At 39.9% G+C, this 23523-nt stretch overlaps 2 protein-coding genes and 5 non-coding genes across 7 annotated transcripts; 4 read left to right on the top strand and 3 right to left on the bottom strand.

Annotated features, from left to right (window-relative positions):
* Window positions 1-3: 3 nt before the first annotated feature.
* trnaf-gaa (transfer RNA phenylalanine (anticodon GAA)) lies at window positions 4-76 on the top strand. The gene has a single exon. It is a non-coding gene; the product is annotated as a tRNA-Phe (tRNA).
* Window positions 77-425: 349 nt separating this feature from the next.
* On the bottom strand, window positions 426-498 carry trnaa-agc (transfer RNA alanine (anticodon AGC)). Its single transcript has one exon. It is a non-coding gene; the product is annotated as a tRNA-Ala (tRNA).
* A 195-nt stretch (window positions 499-693) lies between these two features.
* Window positions 694-765, top strand: trnaq-cug (transfer RNA glutamine (anticodon CUG)). The gene has a single exon. It is a non-coding gene; the product is annotated as a tRNA-Gln (tRNA).
* A 383-nt stretch (window positions 766-1148) lies between these two features.
* On the top strand, window positions 1149-1222 carry trnai-aau (transfer RNA isoleucine (anticodon AAU)). Its single transcript has one exon. It is a non-coding gene; the product is annotated as a tRNA-Ile (tRNA).
* A 274-nt stretch (window positions 1223-1496) lies between these two features.
* On the bottom strand, window positions 1497-1569 carry trnaa-agc (transfer RNA alanine (anticodon AGC)). The gene has a single exon. It is a non-coding gene; the product is annotated as a tRNA-Ala (tRNA).
* A 647-nt stretch (window positions 1570-2216) lies between these two features.
* exosc9 (exosome component 9) lies at window positions 2217-7249 on the bottom strand. Its single transcript, XM_018735751.2, has 12 exons — window positions 7027-7249; window positions 6510-6604; window positions 6275-6394; window positions 5708-5810; window positions 5224-5361; window positions 4798-4880; window positions 4492-4624; window positions 4164-4252; window positions 3511-3657; window positions 3077-3246; window positions 2886-2964; window positions 2217-2519 (listed from the first exon to the last, which is right to left on the bottom strand). The coding sequence occupies exons 1-12, from the start codon at window positions 7090-7092 to the stop codon at window positions 2441-2443; spliced, it is 1302 nt and encodes a 433-aa protein (XP_018591267.1). The 5' UTR covers window positions 7093-7249; the 3' UTR covers window positions 2217-2440.
* Window positions 7250-8300: 1051 nt separating this feature from the next.
* Window positions 8301-23303, top strand: LOC108924354 (annexin A6-like). Its single transcript, XM_029259292.1, has 27 exons — window positions 8301-8400; window positions 8645-8684; window positions 12153-12237; window positions 13352-13446; window positions 13646-13759; window positions 13916-14006; window positions 14175-14254; window positions 14392-14442; window positions 14902-14995; window positions 15130-15225; window positions 15490-15548; window positions 15932-16054; window positions 16304-16360; window positions 18470-18548; window positions 18701-18741; window positions 19661-19745; window positions 19912-20006; window positions 20198-20311; window positions 20549-20639; window positions 20829-20908; window positions 21105-21155; window positions 21385-21478; window positions 21583-21678; window positions 21969-22027; window positions 22279-22401; window positions 22488-22566; window positions 22784-23303. The coding sequence occupies exons 2-26, from the start codon at window positions 8673-8675 to the stop codon at window positions 22548-22550; spliced, it is 2028 nt and encodes a 675-aa protein (XP_029115125.1). The 5' UTR covers window positions 8301-8400; window positions 8645-8672; the 3' UTR covers window positions 22551-22566; window positions 22784-23303.
* The last annotated feature ends 220 nt before the right edge of the window (window positions 23304-23523 follow it).

Raw genomic sequence — 23523 nt, 5'->3', positions numbered from 1 at the left:
GGTGCCGAAATAGCTCAGTTGGGAGAGCGTTAGACTGAAGATCTAAAGGTCCCTGGTTCGATCCCGGGTTTCGGCAGGTCCGTGTACTTTTCTGTGCAAAAAAAATTAACAATTCGATTATTTAATTTTTGTACTGCAGCACTCTATCAAATTTAGATATTCAAAAATATGCGGCGACAACTATAAACTAATACTTACAGTATATGCCAAATAAGGTGTTAATACAAGATCGTTATTTCGCGGACTCCTGACCTGTTTATACTTTTTGTATTTTTTTTCCGATTATCCTCTGTTGCTTCCCTGTTTCATGACTATAGTTAATAATGTAAAAGCTAGCCGCTTTTTACTTCATTTGTAAATTAGTTTAACGTCGCTTGCTTTCATGACATTGCTCAAATACTCTGCTAGTTGCTCTGTAAAAAGAGTGGAGAATGCGGGCATCGATCCCGCTACCTCTCGCATGCTAAGCGAGCGCTCTACCATTTGAGCTAATTCCCCTTTCGGATTGCAAAACTCCCACAGGAAGAAACTAAAAGTTGTCAAATACACAAAAATTGCGGGAGAGTTGTGTTTGTTCAGAAAGAGAAGCACTTTCACAGTTTCTGAGTAGAGTAACTGAAGTACTGGAGTAGAGGTAAGTAGAGTAACTGCAGTAGGTGCGTGTTTGCGTGCACACAAATATATTCGACTACGGGTTCCATGGTGTAATGGTCAGCACTCTGGACTCTGAATCCAGCGATCCGAGTTCAAATCTCGGTGGGACCTTTACTTTAGCCTCGATGGCGAACACTTATTACCTTCCCCAGCAATGACGACTCTCATTCTAAAGTTCAGACTTCAGTTCCTCCCGGTTCTGAACTTTACACAAGCTCCTCGCTGTCGCTGAATCCACTGTAACTGTCGCCGCTCTGGACTCTGGGAGCCGAGATGAAATCATTTTGGTGGAACCTCGCCGCCTGTCTTTGTCGTTTCCAAACAAAGTGTCTCTTCACCTGTAGCGAACGAGCCTCAGGTGTTTCCTGTGAAACATACAGCCGCCACCTGTTAGACGCGTCACGTGTTTCTCAGGCAGGGAGTCACTGAACGTATTTCCGCAACGATGTGTTTCTTAAAAAGAAAAGCACATCGGTAGAGCGTTTAGGCACCACGGCCGGTTAGCTCAGTTGGTTAGAGCGTGGTGCTAATAACGCCAAGGTCGCGGGTTCGATCCCCGTACGGGCCAAGGAAGTCTCGCTTTTTGCTCGGCGGCTCTTTCCACTTTCTTTGCCCTTTCAAAACGCTTCGGGCTGCTTTCTCAGTGCACGAGACGACGGTGCTGCAGCGGAGACCTCAGCTTCGCTCTATCCACGTGTTCAGCATGTGCGCTTTTCGACATCAGGCGCGCCGACTTCCTTCACAAGTATGCGCGCGTGTCTGCATGAAACACACACACAGCACGCTTTAGACACGTGTCTGGAATGCACGCGTGAGAGTGGATGAGAGCTCTGTAAAAAGAGTGGAGAATGCGGGCATCGATCCCGCTACCTCTCGCATGCTAAGCGAGCGCTCTACCATTTGAGCTAATTCCCCTCTTTGAATTCAGCTTCTGAGATTCACTGCAGTACAGTGTTAGGTTTAGTTTAGTGACTTCCAGCGAACACTATAGTGTTATTGGCCCACACCTTATTCACCAAGGTAATTTACACTACTTAGATACCCTGCTTACAAAGGGTCATGACTCATCCATAGCATGTCTTTGGACTGTAGGAGGAAACCAGAGCACCCCAAGGAAACCCATCCAGACATGGTGAACATGCAAACTCCACACTGACTGAACTGGGATTAAACCCATGTGCTGTGAGACAGCAGCTGCTCCCCACAGGGACCAGCCTCATTTGTGCTTTCTGATCAACGAAACCATTCTGTTGCTGCTGTTTGGCAGAGTCTAAAGCTTGAAAAGTTAATCTTTCTCTATTGGACCTCTACCACAATCAGGCTTGAAAAGTATGCTTCGTGGATTTATATGTCAGAGCAATTTCTTAATTTTTTGTTAAAGCAGATAATACATTTAATACTGTCCAAGTCTAAATTATTTTCTCAATTTAAGATGTAGTGTCATTTACTGTACTCACACTGTGTAATTTTCACACATTCAGCCCTCCAACCAGTTTACAGTAATGACCCCTGGCCAAAAAAGATGGACATCTCTGGTTCAGGATACAAAGACTTGAACTTCTGTGCTTGTTTAATGTTTCAAATTTTGTCCCAAATATATCTGCCTGGTATGCTTTGAATTCCTAACCCTCCAAAAATCTATTCAACATACTGAAAGCAGACTTTTTCCCCATAGACATGTAAATCATTTCCCACCTTTAAAAAAATATATATACAAATCAACTTTACTGAGCAGTGCCATTTATGCACTTTTCCAACAATGACGGTGCAGCACAACAGGATTGTTTCAAATGACTTGCTTCTTCCTCCTCCTCCTCCTCTTCGCTGTAGACGGAGCTAGCTGTTGTGAATCCACAGACTGCTTTCTGTTAAAAAGTGAAAGGTCTTAAAATCGATTAAATATGACCAATAAATAAAGAGTAGACAATAAAATTTTTGTTCAAATCATGCAAATCTTTTGTACTCAACAAGCAAAGAAGAGCTGAAAGAATGACATGTGAATATAAAAAACATTTGTACAAACAGAAGAACTGGAATCAAAACCCGAAGCATGCAGCACGTAAGACAATTTCTCTGTAAGCTGTTATGGACAAAGGCATATGCCAAATATATAAATTAGAAAAACTACAACCATAATAATATAATACACAATATTTCACACTACTGAAATTTTGTCCATAAGAAAATATCACATTCAAATGGACTGAAAAGCACAACATAAAAGTTCTCACTTGACATGTTTTACTTGTGTTCCTTCATGTAATATCACAACGTCTTCCTCTTCACTGTCTGATATTACTACGACATCCCCTGAAATGAGCAGTACAACAAAGAAATTATGAACAGCAAGAAAAAAATGAGAAAAAAGGAAAAACTTGAATGAGTACTATTCACCAAGAGTTAGTGAGGATTGAATACTTGCCTTTTTCAGCATTTCTGCTTTCCTCCTCAAGCTGTTCTCTCATATCCTGTTCTTCTCTCTCTTCCCCCACGTCATCCTCCAGTGCGTCCACTTCCTCCAGGCCCCAAGAGTTCTGTAGGCCTTCTCCCACCTGTCCTGTGCCAGGGGCACACACCACTGGTGATGACACACTCCTTTTGTTAAGAAAAGCAAGGACTCAAAGCTGTGAACTTTTTGTGAAAAACCCTAAATGTCAACTGACATTGTGAACTAAGACACAGTGATAGATAGCTGAAGAACTATTCCAAGACAGGGTGACAGAACTTCTTAATCAATCCAGGATAGATAGCTGAAGAACTTTTCTGAAACAGGATAACAAGCTTCTTAATCACTTAATCACTCCAGCAATCCAGTGTCAATATAGTTGACGCATTTTTTTCCCCCTCAAAGGATACACTTCAGATGGGGCTTCAGTTCTGCAGATGATTTCCTTGGCCTTCTCCTCAATGTCTGTCATCTCCACTGGAGCAACCTCAGTCTTTAATGCTGTGATTCGTTCCTTTGGCATTGATTCAGCGAAGCCAAACTTGCCTCCGTCCTTCCTAAGTACAGGAAGTACAAACTGCACTTTAATACCACAAAAGACTGCTTGTGTCTGCACAGGCTGTTATTTATTTATTTAATTAATTAATTTAGCTGATGCTTTTTTCCAAAGCGATTCACAATGTTAAGGTACTTACAATTATTTACCCATTTATACAGCTGAGTAGTTTTACTGGAGTAATTTTTAGGGTAAGTACCTTGTTCAAGGGCATTACAGCCAGAGGTGAGAATCAAACCTGTGACCTTTGGGTCCAAAGGCAGGAGCTCTAACTAACCACTATGCTGCCAACTGCCCCTACTTGTCCTTCACTGTCTCAAGTTCCTATATGATCCATACTGGCAATAGAGAGTTCTAAGCTCTGACTTTAAAACACACAATCAGCTGACATGCACTGTGCTTCACCTGACATGAAATGCATTAGACTGAGTTTTTTGCACATTTAAGAAAGCACCAGACTGGTTATTCCATGTTATTTTCACACTGTATGATAAACACATATCCCACCTGACTTTCCTGTCATTTTCCAGAGCTTTATTGATTAGTTCTGTTATTTCAGTCACTTTGACACTCGCAATCTTGCTGCATCTCAGGACCTACAAAAGTGGATGAATTTTTCAGAGTGGTGGAGAAAAATTCACATTTTCATCCACAAATACCAAACAACAAAATAAACAAACGAAAGGGAAATTAACCATGGACTAGAATATGTATAATCAAATGGCACCTAAGGTAGAAATAGTAACAACCAAATATAAAATGCTACGCTTTCATTTCATTAGCGACAATTATAAATAATAAAGAGAAAACATATGTGGGAATCTACTGATCTCACCTGCTCCTTCAGCAGCATAATCCCTCCACTCGACTGGATGCAGCAGATCTCCCGATGCTTGTTCATGGCTATAACCAGAAGACCATCCATAACCCGTTCTTCACGCTCGCAGGGGTCCACTAGGAGATACGTCCTATACCGAAAAGTCAGTAACGGCAAACTCTATGCTTATTTTTTTCCAAACATCAAGAAAAGAAATTTGTATTTTAAAAAAAAATATATACTCAACCAAATAAAACAAAGAACAAAAAAACTGGATTTTGCTACGCATGGTAATATGATGCAAAAGTATAGAGACTGACTAACCCTTGTTGGAAAAAAGAAAAACTGACACAGATGGGCATGTGGTAGACGCTTAGAGGAATCGGGTCTCGCTCCTCCAGGGCATACTGTGAAAAATATACAAACATTTTTAAAAAAAATTAAGCCTGAAGTCCACCTCCTTCAGTTCTAGGATTTTTGTGTTTTTTTTTTTTTTTTTTTTTAAATTGTAAACTTGGTCATTTAGAACTTGAATGTGATGTACTGGGTGTCACATTCCTCCAGTTCAGGCCATGACAGTCCTGTGTTTATGTTATTTGGTGTAAAAATCTTTTTCATTCACTTCATTTCACTTCACTTCATCACTTAATTATAACACTAGCGCAAACACTTGTTGACTGAATACATCTATATACAAGATCAACACTATTTGAAGTAAACATAAAGCTTTAGAAAGAGAATTCTGCTCACCACAGTGACCTCCTCTCCCTGAATCCCCACATCTGGTCTTCTAAAATGGCTCAGCGCTGTGATTGCTGCAATGCTAGCAGCATCCATGATGTTTCCATCATGGTTCAACACATGAATGTCCACTCGAATCTGCCACACCTAACAGGCAAGTTTGTGCAGTTACATTTATTCATTTAGCTGACACTTTTCTCCAAAGCGAGTTACAGTGTTAATATACTTGCAATTATTTACCCATTTATAGAGCTGGGTATGTTTACTAGAGCAATTTCAGGGTAAATACCTTGCTTAAGGGTACTACAGCTGTAGGTGAGATTCAAACCTGTGACCTTTGGGTCCAAAGGCAGCAGCTCTAACAAGTACACTACCGGCTACACACGAAAACAAACCAGTAACTGGAAAACACAATTTGCTCATAGTTTTATTTAGAAGCGATCCCCACAAATGGGAAGACAGTGATGCATCAGATATGTTACTGATGAATTACCTTTTCACCAGCTACCACACACAAAGACTCTGTATCAATACACTTGGAGTTCCTGAGACATCGTTCCAATAGCCTGTTCAACTTCACAAGTAATTCAGACTGCCTGAAACAAAAGAACAAATGCAGGCAACAAATAAAATACTGGGAAGCAGTTGTAGCAGAGATGATAGCAGCTGGGTTCTTTAAGCAGTTAAAAGAACATTAAGATGATTACTGAAACCACCGAACATTTTACACAAACTCTTTAATTCAATATAAACAAATTAACACAAATGAAAGTGTTGCAAACAGATGTCCCACACTCCTATTCTGCCTAACATCTGGACACGAAACGCCGGCAGCTTTCGCTCCGAAAAGTCACATTTTAAACAAGAGAATAATGAAGACAACGCTTAGGAAAATAAACAAACCGAAACGGGTCAACGAGAGCTCCGTTAATGAACTCGCGGTTCAAGTGGTGTCTTTGCAATACATCAGTACTGTAACAAGTACTATATGGAAAACATTGAGGACATTACTGTCTGGCCAAAGCAATATCCAGTATTAACACTTTGAAAAGTTAGGTACCTGTTGGACTCAAAGGCCGGCGATGCCATGGATGACAACTCCAGATTGAAGAACAGGATCCCCTCTGTTGGACGACTGTCTTTTGGAGCCACCAGTTCACAAGACACTTGTGCCAAGACCCTGAATTAAAAAACAAAAAACGGTGTCAATATTCAGCAATCGAGACACTTCAGTATAATAGCCCAAGAGATTTTACACTGTCATTTAGTTTGTCGAAAAATCACATCAGATTCACCTGGTCTTCCCAATGTCAACAATGCAGCATCCATAATCTGTCCCAAATGTGATCTTGATGTTCCTGTAATCATACGTCTGTCTTCCATCCAAACGCTGCGAGAACGGACAGATCAAGTGAGAAATACGACAAATATTACAGCGGAAATGAAGTTCCGTACAGCCGTGGCTGTGCTGTGTGTTGAGCCTGAACGTTCAACTGCAGTGCAGAGCAGACATATGATTAATTTGCGTCTCACTCGCCTCGTCTCTTTCAAAACATCCGTTACCTTAGAAAAAAAGCACAACTATTTCATCACTGTGACTGTCGGAGAACTGAAAGACTGGGGGGGAAACAAACAGAAATCCCATCGCATTAATATCCGTTAGCTAAACTACGGAAAACACAAGTGCAGAATTAGGTCTACGTTGCAGACACACACACAGTGAGTGTAAAACAAACAAATAACGCGGGAAACTGTAGCGTGGTGTAAGGCGTAGCGTAGGCATTGCCTCAACTCTCGTTATTTCTAAAGTACCTTTTTCTCTTCGATTGCTTTGAGTAAAAACTGCCGTTCGCAATTCGATAAAGGAGTTTCTTTCATCTTGAGTTAAACGCAAAGTAAATTTCAGATCATCTGTTTTTCCTCAACTTCCCCTTACAACACATGTGGTCGCATACTGATGACGACATCAATTCCCGTCGCTTAAAAAATACGTTGAGAATTTTTTAGGGCGGTCTTCCTAACGTCCGTAGGTCAGAGAAAGTTAAAAGTAACAGAGCATTTTCTGATGTGCGTTTCTAAAAGCAACTGCAGAAAAATTTGCAAGTTATTAGGGTTGCTTTACATATACCAGCACATATAAAAGCATACCTTAAGTTCTTTATTGTACCTTATGGCTTGATGCCAGTTCCACTTCTTACTATCATTCCCATGTTTAAGCCAAATAATGTTTTGACATTTGATTCAGCGCTATGTCTAAACCTGCTGAGTGTATTAGGTTGCAGGCCTAGCTCTAGGTAGCTGGTATTATAGTGGTTAGAGCTGCTCGCTTGTGTCTAAAGGTGATAATTTCAATTCCCCTGCTGTTGTAGTACCCATGAGCAATGTACATATTTACCCTGAATTGCTCTACCAAACTGACCCACCTTAGTACATTGTTGGCAGCTGAACATAGTAAATTGCTTTTGAGAAATATGTCAATATTGGGATTAATGAAAAAGTAACACTCAACCAGAAAAATTAAGTTATCTACATAAGGAATATGGAGTACCACCAGAAATTTTTATCACTGGGTTCACAGAGCAAAAGAGAAAGCAAGTATTCAGAGTGCATTCAACCCTGTGTATTTACAGTATGTCTGCTGTTTAAGTCTGAATTCAAACAACAAATATGCCACGTTAAAACAATCCTTCTGTATGGACATTCCTCTTTTGGATGTGAAAATTTTGCAACGGAACTTCCGGAAGCTGAAATAACCACAATTTAAAAAAACTTGCAGAAAAAGGTACTTTCGTGTACAACTGTGAGTAACTCCCTAACGGCAGACACTTCAAATTTAAAAAACAATTCTCAATTTAAAAAATGTGCTAAACATCTGGATATCTGTAGAAAAAGAACCACTTGTGAGATTTCCTGTTTTCGCGGCACTTCCCAGTTTCCTAAATAACGGCTTTGTTTTGCCGCTTGTCGCTAACGGAGACGAGCGCTATCGAATGGAAAAAACCAGAGAAGGCTCTCGAAACGACATTTCCCAGACACCAATGCAATCCGGTGTTTCCGTAAGGCGCATGCGCGTTGTTCACGGGACTCAGGGTGCGGCAAGAGTGAGGGAGAGGGAGAGAGTGAGGGAGAGGTGGAGTGACATCACTGTGAAACTTCACTCTTGAGTCTACGCTGAGTGTGACTTTGGTAGGTAAGATTACTTTTTGAGGCGATTAAAGAGATCCTTTTAAAATGTTACAATAGTACAACAAGGGCCTGAAACTTCAGTGAAGTGTAAATATGTATATATTTCTTTGGGTAGATGATCTGAGAAGTAAGATTTTTGTGGATGGGGCGTGCCTCAGCGTAACGCGTTCACCTTCAAGTAGTTAAATAAAATACAGATTTTCATTGTATGTTGTTGTCAGTTGTGTGTTTTATACTCCAAAAGCAGGTCCCGCGTTGAAGTTCAGAAGTAAATGACAACAATGGTAAGTTCTATAAGGTTTTTTTTTAATGTTCTGCATGTCTCTGTCTGTGCATCTTTTGTGTCAGGAATTTAATTTTGAACTTAGCACCGCTCAGTTTTGCATCATCATGGGCTTTTAAACATTTCATGGCGCTCACTAAGTGTGCAAAACTGCAATAATTTGAACGTGTGCTCTTGATCATATACGTTTCGTCCCCGTTTATAAAGTTTTCATTTTACCAAAAAAAAAAAAAAAAAAAGGAAAAAAAACCATCTGTTACGTTCAGGTTGAAGTGGACTGATATTTTTTCCAAAGCTTTTTAGGCCCGCGCATAGTTGTGGTTGTTTTTTTTAAAGTGCTTTAATGCTCCAAGACCAAGTTCTTTAGATGTAAGGAAAGTTTACAGAATATTTCATATATACATATATAATATACAGTGTATATATATATATATATATATTATATGTGTGTGTATGTATGTATATATATGTGTATATATATATATGACTCAAGGGACATGGCTATGGACTTTTTTTTATTTATATATATATTACACCATTCACTACACCACCAAATATATAAAAATTTGGTGGTGTAGTGAGTGTGGGAGAGTGAGAAGTGTTTGCCAGGGTGTGTGTGACTCACACACACTGTGGCGCTGAGCCACAAAGGGAGGGACCCTCTTACTCACGGGCCGGGGTTGTTTCCACAACTCGGAGTCTGTCGGGAGTCATTATCTGATGAGGAGAAGACCACGGCGGATTAGGTTCCTTGGACACCCGGGCCGGATGGAGTTGTTGGCCTGTATCTCCAGGCGGAAGTTTATTACACAGGACGCTGCGCCCACTTTAAATAAACGTTGCCTTGTGCAAATACGGTTTCAAGTTCCCTGTGGCTGATGCTTATGGAGGACTTTTTTTTTTTTTGCTCTGAGGGAAGCGTTTGCATTCAAGAACAGAAAAAGAAATCAGTTTTGTCACCCTTTGGCATTGTAATTGTATCCTTACGATCAGATTTGGGGTAGAATCTTTGAATCTCATGAATCAGTTTTAAAATTCAGGAAGAAAAACATCTTTGTTTGCAGTGGAATTAGTGCGCTCTTGGTTATTTGCATTGTATTGTGAAATCGAGAAAGATTTCACTGGATAGGATGGTTGAAAACGGAGCCGCTGGTGTTTCCCAAGTTCAGTGCCTTACAGTGTAACTTGAGCACCACACGCTTCGTGATGCTCTGTCCTTGTAACATGATACGTTGCTCACATTTGCTTTACATACAAAGGACGTGGTCTCTGAATGCTCGTTGTACAGTGAGAACACCTGTTTCCAGGTGTGTTTAATCGCTCTGAGTGTTTACGACCAGTATGTAGTAACACAGCCACAGTGAAAATCATATTGCAGAGACTACTTTTTAAAAGTTCAGCTTTTTTGAAAATAAACTAAGTTTGTGTTACTGGTGCAGTATTAGGAGGGATAACTAACATTTTCTACTGTATATCATTATGCAATGTGTTATCACTATACAGTGTGGTTTCTACTTAGTTTTACTTTTTTCAGGTTTTTTTGTTTGGCTTGGTTCTCTAGAAATTCTTCTGAGAAGTAGATTTAGGATGGGCTGTTGGAGCTTAATTCACCCCTCCCTATTTTCTGTTAGGCCATGTCCAACTTTGTGGTTGTGAAGTAGTCATTTGCTTATGCTTATTTAACAAAGTGCCTCGTGATGATGAATAAAGCCATCGTGGTTCGTGGCATTCCGCGCCCTTGGATTCCGTAGCTGCTGCCGCACATTGTGCTGGATTGTTAGGAGTACGGCACTCTTCCCCGGAGGAACTGCTGATGTCAGGCACTGGCATTCCTGTGTTTTTCAAAGAGTCTGGCTGTCGATCACTATGGCCTTCAAATGAGCAAACCGTAACCCTAAATTCTCTTAACCTTTAAATTATGGTCCATATTTCTGATGTGAGGTTTATCAGTCTTATTACAAGTATTACTGAATACTGACCTACTGACAGTTATGTATCGACACAGTTTTCTGGCATAAATACCTTAGCAATTTTAAATTTATTGATGGTTTGCGCACATCTCAAGGGTTAAAGGCTGTATTTTAAAACAATGGCCTCCGTGTACCTAGGTTCGCAATGAGTTAATTGAAAAGAGATTGTTACAGTGAACGTGACAGCGTTGTTTCCCAAACAGTTTATATTTCATGTTGTCATTTAGCAATCTCTGTGTATAAAATGTATAGGTTATGTGTTTTGGAGGTTTTTAGTTTTGGGAACCCGCTGTATGTTGATAATGCAAAATACAATGTAATAAATGTTTCTGGAAATAATATGATGCAATAAAAGTGAAAGAGGAACTATACCAGCTCTTCTGGGTAAGTCGTCTGTCATACGAATAAGTGCGCAGGAGGTGAATCCCACTCACAGCTGTGCTGTCAAGTGAACATATGTGAATAAATACCTGAATACCTGAACAGCTGTTGAGTTCCCTAACTTGCAGTTCTGCTTACTTTAGCATAGACACTAAATTGCAAAGTTACAACATGGAAGAGAGTTTCATACATACATTTTTTTAATTACATTTTAACCCATGTCAAAATCACGTTTATAAATATAGACACGTAAGGGGTAAAAATCTGACATGTCCAATCCTTAGTTTGCTTCAGTTTTAGTATATATTTAAATATGACATGAAGGTATTCAGTGATGCAAATGGAAATATGAGTATTTCTCAACTTATCTTGGGGTTCTGCTCTGATGACCTTGTTGGTCAACTTCGTCATATGTCAAAAATTCCCTTAATGCTATTTTATATGAACTATAAGGATATATTAACCGTTAACATGCATGAATGCGACATTGAATAATGGGGCTTTTTTGTATTTTTTCCCCACAAATTTCACACGTTATTCATGTTAAAATACTACTAATGGGGAATAATAAAAAACAGGTAGTATAATTATATTTTTATGATACACTACTTAATTTTATTTCTAAGTATTCTGCTTTTTCTCTTCTGCACTACCAGAACACTATTTTTTCTTGTTAGTGATTCCATAGAAAAGTTACTTAAAGAGATAACAAACTAAACAATCTCTAAGTAACAGTTCTATAAATAAACCACAATTGCTGGTAGATGCACAGACCGAGTCAGTAGGAATGTGGTACCTTGTGGCAGTGTAGCCAGCCCATGTTGTCACGCTGTAGATGTAGAAGTTGTCGTTAGATGTTACGACCAAAATTCAGGATTGAAAAACAGTAAAAGGTTGATGGGACGACCAGCATTAAGGCTTTTTTTTTCCGAAGATGGCAGCATATTAATAGTCTTTTTCTCAGAAATGTTCACACTTCTGTGTACTTTAATGTGACTTGGCTGATGTTTGTGTCAGACAATGAAAGTAATTGTGCTAGATGGGCCTGGTTTGTAGGTCTGGTTAAAGTGAAATGTAAATCATATCATGGAAAATGAATATTGCCTTTTACCTACCAGGCCACCAGGGGGAGTGTGAAGCCCTTTGCCAATTTCAATGCCAATGGTGATGCCGAGGTCCTCTTCAAGGCAATGAAAGGGCTGGGTAGGTACAGCTCACAGTTCAATGTCTGCAACTCTATCCATAAACTGTTTAAAAAGTCTCTCATTTCTACTACTTTTTATCAAGAAGATGAAATCAACAGATTTAACAGATTTTTTTGCATTCTCTTGTAGAGCAGTGACACATTATCTTGGGTCTCCAGAACTTTCTCCAGTGTAAAATGATGAAAATTACTGCTTTGGCTGGTAATAGGCCATCTGTGAGATCATACAGTTTCTTTTGTGAGGGCTGCATTCCTATTTATTTCTGTGAAAGTGCAAGCACAGAGATAAAATTGTATAAGTTTTTGCTAAGATGACCTGTGTAATAATAACACCATAATGCCATGGTAACTACAGTGTTTATGCTTAGTGTAATGACAGAGAAGATCTGTTAGGGGAAATTCTGTGGCCTTCACTCATTGAGGGCTTTCTTCCTTTATGTTCTTTTGACATGATGGACTGCCTTTTCCAAATACATGATTCACTGTATCCAATGTTTATTTTCCAAAAAGTTTTTCTCAGCGACTGGGTGTTTCCCAGATGGAATGAACCATAATAGCAAATTGTGTTAAAAGAATAACATTATAAGACGGTGACCATGGACCACAGTAAAGATGCAGTGCGAGTAAAAAGGTGTTTAGGCGGACCATGCTTTTGTCTAAACCTTTGTGATTAAATTCAACAGACAGATTTGTGTATTAATTGAGTTCAAGTACAGATGTCGTTACTGAGTGCACCATATTTACTCTATACAGTTTACATTAGGAAAGCTGTTTTCCTGAATATATTTACATTAGTGGAAAGCCTCTATTTTGGTTTGAGTCAACATTTAGGATTTTCAGAGAAGGTTCTAGAGCTAGTTTTTTTATTAATGCATAAATCTGTACACTGTTTGTTTCAGGATATCCAAGCACATGCATAAAGTGGAAAACTCTTGCATGACTGGAGAAATACCATATATGACTGTAATTAAGGGACAGTAGTCTGAATTTTACACCAGTAAATGTTTGTCTGTTTAGCTGGATTTTCTGTTTCGTTTGATGTAAGAAACTGTTATTCTGGAGAGTTTACTTAGTCCCTGGTCTCACAGTGAATTGATAAACATTGATTTCCAGGGACTGATGAAGATGCCATCCTTCAGCTCCTAACAGCACGCAGTAACAGTCAGCGCCAGCAGATTAAAGCTGCCTACAAGACCCTGCATGGAAAGGTGAGGACTATGGGTGATGTGAACACTTAAATTCCCTAGTAATCACACCATAGGGTTATTTTACACTTATGATTACAGAATGCTGCATTGAAAAAATTTTTACAGCGATATTTCCTTAATGAAGGTTAATGGTATAATAAATTCTGTATGTAATATATAGTTGTTATTTTTCCTGAACATTGTTTTTCCTCACTTTTAGGACCTGGTTGATGATTTAAAATCTGAACTTGGAGGGAAGTTTGAAACGGTTATAATTAGCCTAATGACGCCTCCCCTTTGCTATGATGTAACTGAACTGAGGAATGCAATCAAGGTAAAGAGGGCTCTTCTTTGGTTTCTCCCGTTGATTTTCAGATAAAGGTGTGAAGATGCGGTGTCCATAGCTACTCAACCTTTCACTCACAATGTCAGGTTGTTCCAGACAGATTAGCGTTAGCCGAATCTGTCCTCTGCTGCTTGAACTTTTTAGGGTGCTGGAACAAATGAGAAGGTGCTGACTGAGATCTTGGCCTCCAGGACAGCTGCACAGGTCAAGGAGATCATCGATATGTACAAAAAGGGTGAGAGCAAAAGCCTAAGTAAATGAAAGTAATATCTTGGAGAGAAATGTGTACTTTTTCAAGAGAAGATGTTTATAAATGGATAGAATTAATCCTGTCCTGATAGCTGAGCTGGTATCATTTTGTGGTTTCTGTACACTGTTAAATATTTGTGCTGCTGTTCCTCAGAGTATGACTGCAGCCTGGAAGATGACATCACTGGTGACTGCTCAGGATACTTTCAAAGGATGCTGGTGATTCTTCTGCAGGTGATCTGTCTACCTGTTCTTTTTTTTCAGGATATCCAAGCACATGTTTGTCTTACATGTATTAGTTTTTTTTTTTTTTTTTTAAAGTTAATACACAACTTTACGCAAACAGCTTTGTTTTCCTTTTTTTCCCTCAGGCCAGTAGGCAGCACGGAGTTGATGAAGGCAGCGTTAAAACTGATGCAGAGGTAAGCCACGTGACATTCATTGTATATGTATTGCAGGTAGGTAGGTAAGTATTGTTTTTATGGAAATCAAAACGATTCCAGAATTTCCTTCAGAAACCTTGATATATTTTTGGATGATACATTTCATGTGCAAACTCACATGAATTAAGTAATCAAATCTAAATTGTTTTAACACTTGAAGTGCTTTGGATGAAATAAAGATACAGATACAATGAAAATAGTTGGATTTTGAAAACCTTGACACACATTCTTTCATGTCCACTTCACATAGAAATTAACATTAATTAGGATTAAGGTATCAAAGGTGAAGTAAAACCCAAGTAACTTAATGTACATTCACAATTAAATTATCACAACTGAAATGTTCCCCATTACTCCTGTCGCTATGTGAGTTTAGTAGAAATCTGTGCAAAAACTTGAGATTGGACGCCCTCTATTAGTCAGTATTCCTCTGTTCAGGCCCTGTTTGCTGCTGGAGAACAGAAGTTTGGCACAGATGAGGACAGATTCATCAGCATCCTTGGAAACCGAAGCACAGTCCATCTGAAGAGAGGTGGGTCACCACAGCACTGCACAATGCCTCAGTTAAAAAAAAAAAAAAAAAAAAAAAAAAAAAGGTCATCCCTTCTTTTATTTTGAAGCCCTATAGTGTGTACAAAGGACTGATACAAATGTGTTTGGCCTCAGTTTTTGATGAGTACAAGAAGCTGTCCGGGTACGAGATCGAGGAGAGCATTCAAAGGGAGACTTCTGGGAGTCTGCAAGAGGTGCTCCTGGCTGTGGGTAAGAGCTGGTGTGAGGCGGCTGCTGTTCACACCCTTCAAAATGACTGGGCTGTGTAATAAGCCCATAATTGGATAAACAGTGTGGGGTAAAATCACCCAGTCTGTATTTATAAATATTACACTGTGTGACTGACTGCACCTTTGCTCCAAAGTGGAGGGATGATTGGCTGCAGAACACCTTTTTTGTTTATTTCAGGTCTGTGTAATTCTTCAGCCCATTAAAAATGGAAATACAATTAAACTATACATTTGCTCTTCGCAGTGAAATGCACTAGGAGGGTTCCCGCCTACTTTGCAGAATCCCTCTACTATGCAATGAAGGTCAGTGTCTGTGTGATACTTTTGGAAGAAAAATAACTTTTTACTATATATATATATATATATATATATATATATACACACACACACACACACACACACACTGTATATATATCTCAATGTATAATAATATTTATAAAGCCATCTATTCCTTTCCGTCCCAGCAGTGAGTTTTAGGAGAAGCATTTTTAAAAATCCTCATATTTCCTAGAAATACAAAGTAGGTGTCTATTTCTAATAGCAGTTTAACACAAAATTTGTGTTGGATGATGCATTGTGATGGGTCACAGAGGAAAACCAGTGGAGAGATAATATTCACACCTATATAGCGGGAGAGAATTTGGATTATACGTTACCGTAGATCAACTGAACACTTAATTCCCCAGGGTGCTGGCACTGATGATCAAACTCTGGTACGGATCATGGTGACCCGCAGTGAGGTGGACATGCTGGACATCAGAGCTGAGTTCAGGAAGATGTTTGCAACCTCTCTGTACTCTATGATTAAGGTACCCAGTGATGCAATGAATGCAGTTTCCCAGCATTTATTCAGGCCATACATTGTGATGTCAAATTGAAAATGCCATATATACATTGTAAGCACGGGTGTGGTACATGGTATGAAATAGCCTCAGGCATGGTATTAGTTATTTAAGTTTTCAGTGCCCACCATATTTCATTCTTCAAAATGAAATATCTGAGGGTTGAGTTTATGATGAACTGTGCGTTTGCTGACTGAAGTCTATTGTGTGTTTCAGAATGACACTTCTGGTGACTACAGGAAGACCCTCCTCCTGCTCTGTGGAGGGGATGATGCATAATGATGCTGGTTGAGGGGTGCAGCATAACATCAACCCTTTAACCAGCTGCTTAGCTAGCACATTTATTGATATTTGTTGTGTGTATCTGCTTGATAAGTGCTTTGCTCTCATATTGTGGAATTCCAGTTAATTTAGCAATTTAATATTTATTCTGCATGTTCTTGTGTAGCAGCTTTTTTCCCCCTAAATCTCTGAATGTTTTGTCAACAAGGCATCTGACCAATGTTTTGTCACATGTGAAACTGAGTTTTTTCCTAACAGCCTCTTGTCAGATTGAGGATCTTGTGACTTGAGTTTTGAAACCTGGAGTCTGTATCATTTCAAATTTATTATTCACCCCTCATGAAGAAATAATCCTTTGGAGGACCAATTACTTTTCTAACACTAGAAAAGGGTAACCGCTTTATGTAAAATGAAATAAATTCCATGTTCGCTTGTTGTAATTTTTGTTCTTTTCACGGCTGTTTCTTCCTTTGTTCAGTACAAACAGTAGTTAGAAGAAAGTTGATAACTGTAGAGCAGTTACAGTTCACATATGCAATTTCATTCAGTCAGAAGATTCAAGATTCAAGAGTTTGTCATATGTACAGTAAACAGTCTTATACCATACAATGAAATTCTTACTCTGTGAATCCTCCCAGCAGCCTATGACAAATTATAAGGACATCTCAAAATTTTTGGCAACACACTTAATGTTGTATCAAGTGGAATCACTTGAAGTACAGTGGAAACGTATGATATTCCTATGGAGACCCTGGAACCATATAACATCCCTTTACTGTTTGCACAACACACATTACAGATGTGGGATTAAGGTGAATGATGGGTTTGTGTAACTAAGGAGCAGGAGTGAGAGCATCAGTGTTTTTTGCTGTGTTGGAAATCCAGTTTATGACATCATTCATTGTGTTGAACATGTGACAGAAAAAATGTAGGTGTAATTACTTCAAAATGCACCCCAAATACTTCTCCACTGTCATGCATGAATTTTTTTTTGTCATGTTCTAACTTTGAATATTTTCCCATTTGGGTAATTTAGGGTAAGTATATTGCTCAAGGGTGCTATAGCTGGGGGTGGATTTCTGGACTTGCAGCCTTTGGGTTTAAAGGCTACAGCTCTAAGTACTACACTACCAGCTGCCCTTATACAGTGTGTAGAAAATGTATCACTAACCAGTTAAAATTTGCACAAGATTTCTGGCAAAATAGGATTTTTCCTTTGACATCTGTTGAACTAATTCTTTTGTGAAATGGGACTTTTGTGACACACTAAAGATAAAACTAAAGTTGCATGAGTTAATTTAGCTTGAAGCTAGTTATTTTGAAAAAGATAATTTAATTGCAATTTCAACAGACTATGTAGTGTTCACCTGCAGTTTGTTGTAATTGATGAGGGGGAAAAAAACTACATCATCGCAACCTGAATCCTTACATAATCTCGCACACACGCTGGCCGAAACTACTTGTCCCAAATGGGGTCGCAGCGAACCAGAGCCTAACCTGGCAACGCAAAGCGTAGGGCTGGAGGGGGAGTGATATACCCAGGATGGGACACCACTCGAACCCCAGACCCACCATAGAGCAGGACCCAGCCAAGCCCACCGCCCCACTGCACCCCCTCCATAATCAGCTCGTTTATTCTAGGTCAGTGACCACTTCACCTGTGCAGAGTCGCAGGGGTCTGGAACCTAACCCTGAGGCATAGGGTGTGAGTAAGGGTCCACTCTGGATGGGACAACATCACAGGATAATGGCACACACACTTTCACTCACACACATACACACTAAGGGTAACATAGTCACAATTTCATTTAAAACACCTGTCTTTGGACTGTGGGAGGAAACAAGAGCACACACCAAGAAACACACAGAACCAGAAGAGCCACTTAAAACAACGTTCCCTAGGAATCTCAAGTATACGCGTTGCATTATAGGGTGTGTTACATCAGAGGGACGCCCAGACAGGCTTTTTATGTGGTTGTTACTAAATGGGTGAGACAGTTTGACTGACACCGCGGTAAACTCCAGGTAAGCTACTTTTCAGCTTGAAGACTTGAACAGCACTTGTTTGCAGATTGTAAATGAAAACACGTTTTGTCCAAGGAGTGGATAGGCCTGTTTCCTTGTCATCTGAAATTTCCTGGTTTGAATCTCAGCTCCTGCTGTAGTACGCTTGATCAAGGTGCTTTTACTCTGAATTGAAACAGTAGGAAAACTTTGTCGTATAAATCCAGAAGCATTGCCGAAAGGTTGCTTACCTCAGTTTCAGTGACGTGGGACAGAGGAGTCGACTAAATACAGCTTAGTGGTGATGTGATTTTTCTTTTCAAACAGGTCTCGTTGAAGTACTGTACCATCCTGCGCTTGAAACAATGGTAAGATCATTTTCAGCTTTTTTGTTTTTTCATTTTTTTCTCCAGACTTTGTTTTACTTTATGAATCCAAGTTCCTAGATTCTCTGAAATCCATGTTTTTTTCTTTAAATAGTTCTACAATTATATTCTAATTCAACATCCTTATAGAAAATGTTTAAAAAAGAATAACCAACATGAGTAAAGTAATGTGTTTTAAAAATCTCATGGGTAGGTGTTCTTTTTGAATATTATCTTGATGTACCGTCATCTTTCAGTGAACTTGCAGAACGAGGAAGCACTGATACAGGCATAGTGGTCTGATATCATGAGTAACAATAACACACAGAGATAAGGTGTCAAGTGTAAAGTTGTCAATGTTTTGTTTAAACAGTTTTTTATTTCTGCAAATGGGGCAGCTGGTAGAGTAATGGTTAGAACTGTTGCCTTTGGATCTGAGGGTTCAGATCTCATCTACCGCTGTAGTACCCTTGAGCAAGGTACTCACCCTGAATTGCTCCTGTGTGGGATTTGCATGTTCTCCCTGTGTCTGTGTGGGTTTCCGCCGGGTGCTCTGGTTTCCTCCCACGGTCCAAAGACATGCGGTTCAGGCTCCTCCATAGCGTGTGAGTGACAGAGAGAGTGTGTTCCACTGATGTATGGATGAGTGACCCGGTGTAAGTAGAGTATTTAGCAGTGTAAGTCACCGCGGTGAATAAGGTGTGTGGGCTCATAACACTACATAGAGTTCACTGGAAGTCGCTTTTGGGAAAAGCATCTGCTAATTAAGTAAATGTATAAATTACCCTGCTCTATAAATGGGTAAATACCTTAACATGTAAGTTGCTTTGGAGAAAAGTGTCAGCTAAATGAATAAATGTAAATGTGTATACAAAAATAAGGAATTTCGGCATTATTTTGTGGTTTTGACTTTATCTTCCAGGCCTACAGGGGGACTGTGAAACCATATAGCAATTTTGATGCCAAAAAAGATGCCGAGGTCCTGTACAAGGCAATGAAAGGCCTGGGTAAACAGATCTGCACACTTTGTGGTTATTTCATGCCAATTTTGTTTATGGATTGGAGCTACAATTTCTTCCATGTCAACTGCATCTCGAGGGAACCGTCATATTTGATTGGAGCATAACGTGCATTTTAACTGCATTTATGTGTGTAATGCACGTTGACTTCCAGGAACTGATGAAAAAACCATCCTTGAGCTCGTAACAGCACGCTGCAATGCTCAGCGACAGTACATTAAAGCTGCTTACAAGACCCTGTACGGGAAGGTGAGGATTATGGATAAAAAGAGTTTTCATATGACTAATTAATGATTCCACGGAGCTCAAGTTCACAAACGCTTAAGCAGAGTTAACGGCAACAATAAAAGCAAAATAAAGAATGTAACTGCTAGGAACTTATTGATATCTAAAATTGTTGTTGTTTTTCTTACTGGATGTGTTTTTTTTTTCATTCTTAGGACCTGGTTCATGATTTAAAATCTGAACTGGGAGGACAGTTTGAAACCGTTATAATCAGCTTAATGGAAACTCCTCTTTCCTATGACGTGACTGAACTGAGGAAGGCAATCAAGGTGAAGACGACTTTCCTGTTCGGGCCTCCTGCTCATTTATAGATACACCCATGCAAATGTGAAAATACATAGCCACTTGTTCTTTTTCCCTTGTTTCTCTCTCTCTCTTCTCTCTCTCTCTCTCTCTCTCTCTCTCTCTCTCTCTCTCTCTCTCTCTCACACACACATACATACAGTTAGACCGCCCATGGTGGATTCATGTTAACTGAATCTGTCTCTGCTGCCCATGTCTTTCAGGGTATAGGGACAAGCGAAAATGTGCTGATCGAGATCTTGGCCTCCAGGACACCCAGCCAGGTCGTGGAGATGAACAACGCTTACAAACAGGGTGAGAGTTTGCGCATGACAAAGGATGCGTAATAATTTGGTGACACAATAAATCCTATGATTTTTACGGAAGAAATTAATTTCAACAAATGAGGTATCCGAAATATGGATGTAATCATGTTAATCAAGTTGTTTTTGATCAGCTTTTACTTCTAGCGAATGTGTTGATATTTGTACTGTTGTTGCTCAGCATATGACTGCAGCCTGGAACATAGCATCACTGGTGACTGCTCAGGATGCTTCCAAAGGATGCTGGTGGTTCTTCTGCAGGTGATCATCTGACTTCTCGTGCTTTTTTGTTTCCGTGGATCTAAGCAAGTGGCTATGCTGCATGTATGGCCAGCTGCGGGAAATTTACCTGTGTGGAACCTGTTCGTTCTCAGGCATTGTCGCCTTACGAACTCTCGTTTTTTGGGTTGGGTGAAGCACGGTCTGAGCTCATGTTGTTCCTTTTGGATTCACGCAGGCCAGCAGGCAGCAAGGAGTTGATGAAGGCAAGATTAAAAGTGATGCTGAGGTGAGTTATGTGACATTTATTTAATAAGTAGTGGGGAGCTTGAATGAAAACTTGAACAAATCTGTTTCGAAATCCCTGACGTGTTCCTGGATGTCCATTCCATGTATGAATGCTTTTATAACTGAAATGTTTCTGATTAAATCTGAGTTAGTATAAAAACAGTAGAAATATTTGCCCAAATTTTGCGAGTTGGCTTTCTCTGTATTGTGTGGTGCGCGTCTTCCCACAGGCCCTGTTTGCTGCCGGAGAGAAGAAGTTTGGCACGGACGAGGACCAGTTCATCACGATCCTCGGAAACCGAAGTGCCGATCACCTGAGGAGAGGTGGGTTCCCGCAGTACTTCGATACTTCAAATTCTCCTTCGCTCTTTGTTTTGAAGCCATAAAACCCCTGGACACTGGAACGACAGCAATATTTTTCATTGCAGTTTTTGACGAGTACAAGAAGCTGTCGGGATTTGAGATTGAGGAGAGCATCAAGAGGGAGACCTCAGGCAGTCTGAGGGATTTATTCCTGGCTGTGGGTAAGACCTCATCTGACTTCCTCTCCCGTTTACTGCTGTTTACCATCTTGACAAGTGACTGGGCAGAGTAATGAGTGTGCAGTGGGATAAGCAGTGTGGAGCACAATCAGCTTGTCAATGACTCAGTTTTACAAGGTGCTGCCGATTGTCAGCCTCCGCTGTAAAGTTCTGGGATGGTTGTCTGCAGTTCACTTTTATGCTGTTTTGTTCTGAGCTTTTTAAAACCCATTGCACATGGAGGTGCACACTGTGATTATTTTAAAAAGGCTGTGCATGTTTCCTGCCCGCAGTGAAATGTGCAAGAAGTGTCCCAGCCTACTTTGCAGAATGCCTCTACAAGGCAATGAAGGTGAGCACATTCATAATACGAGTTCTACCTTTCCCAGCCCTTCTCAGCTTTCCCCTAAAAATACTAGAATATGTTTCATAAAAAGCAAAGAAAGTGTAGCTTTTTCAGTGTAACATTTTGCTATACAAAGCACTGTTTTATTTTTTGATGATGCGTTATGAAGCACTATGACCCGCATTAAGACAAAAGTCAGCAGTGTTGGTAATATTCAGAGCTGTGCGGGTAGACTGACTGAAATCTGCATTTCCCAGGGCATCGGCACAGATGAGCACACGCTCTGCCGCATCATGGTGAGCCGCAGCGAGGTGGACATGCTGGACATCAGAACTGAGTTCCGGAAGATGTTCGCAACCTCTCTGTACTCTATGATTAAGGTACCCAGTGGCATCACTGATAGTAGATTAAAAAAATGAGAAGGTGAACATTGTGTTTGCTGACTGGAGTCGGTTGTGTGTTTCAGAGCGAAACCTCTGGTGACTGTAGGAAGACCCTGCTTCTGCTCTGTGGAGGGGATGATGCCTAATGGTGCTGGATGAGAGGTAACGTGTCGAACTGACCATGTGAACCGACACCAACCCATTGACTGAAGCCATAACCAAGTGTTCACCAGCTGGAGATACTGTGGAGTACTAGTTATCATAACAATATGAGGGCAGAGCGCAGAGAAAAGACAGATCACTTGTTGACTCGACCTAAACGCAGTCTCCAATATTAGTGGTCTTGACAGTTTTCCTATTTTCTCCACTTTCTCCGCAGTGAAAGATGAAGATGCTGAAACAGAGGACATCAGTACCGTTGGTACTTGCTGCTTTCTGACAGCCTCATCGTCTATATGCTTCTTTGAGATTTGTTTTTCCTACTTCTGTCAATGCAGTGTGTTTGTTTTGTAACCATTGTTTTGCCTGTTGAAGCCCCTAAATGTTGCTTTATGATTTAAAAAACATTGCTCTTTATGTTCACCCTACACCTGTGATCATACCTTCCTTCTCCCAAAAGACCTATGATGTTTCAATTTTGTGTTTTAATGTAAATCAGCATTTTTTACATTTTATCTGAATCTTGCATTTTTTGTCAGTACAACAGCAAAGGTTTTTCACACCATCTGAAGTGGGAAAATTGTGAAGTGAGTCATGAAACTGGAATCTATAAATTATAGATCCATCGTTTGTCATAATGAACTGTCAGCCCAAGGAGCAGCTTATTTCCTCAAAATAAATAAGGATAGCCGTCCCGTACACTGAAAATCTGAAAGACATAATAAAAAAAAAAAAAATCCTAGTAACTACTTTTACTCTTTTATTTCTCCAACACCAAAACATTCAAAGGAGAGTTGATGCACCCTGTAGCAGTCATACTGAATTTCCTTCCTATAATTTTTCCCAAGAATCTCTTTCAGTCATTTGTGCTGTATACTTAGACAGGTTACTCGCTCACATACTTGTACAATATAACCGTAATGATACCAGTAAATGTGCTCTTTTTTTGCTGACTCATCA

This window comes from Scleropages formosus, chromosome 16 (assembly GCF_900964775.1).
Source record: "Scleropages formosus chromosome 16, fSclFor1.1, whole genome shotgun sequence".
Classification (NCBI taxonomy): domain Eukaryota; kingdom Metazoa; phylum Chordata; class Actinopteri; order Osteoglossiformes; family Osteoglossidae; genus Scleropages; species Scleropages formosus.
The sequence above is the reverse complement of the archived record's forward strand: the minus strand, read 5'-3'. Positions and strand labels throughout refer to the sequence as shown.

Excerpts from the sequence above, each read along its gene's own strand:
- LOC108924354 (XM_029259292.1), top strand. Across the intron at positions 20,007-20,197 it reads ACAAGACCCTGTACGGGAAG|GACCTGGTTCATGATTTAAA; the intron begins GTGAGGATTATG and ends TTTCATTCTTAG. Across the intron at positions 21,156-21,384 it reads AGATTAAAAGTGATGCTGAG|GCCCTGTTTGCTGCCGGAGA; the intron begins GTGAGTTATGTG and ends GTCTTCCCACAG.
- exosc9 (XM_018735751.2), bottom strand. The coding sequence starts at position 7,092 with ATGAAAGAAACTCCTTTATCGAATTGCGAACGGCAGTTTTTACTCAAA. Across the intron at positions 5,811-6,274 it reads CCGGCCTTTGAGTCCAACAG|GCAGTCTGAATTACTTGTGA; the intron begins GTACCTAACTTT and ends CTTTTGTTTCAG. Across the intron at positions 3,247-3,510 it reads ACTGAAGCCCCATCTGAAGT|TGTGTCATCACCAGTGGTGT; the intron begins GTATCCTTTGAG and ends TAACAAAAGGAG.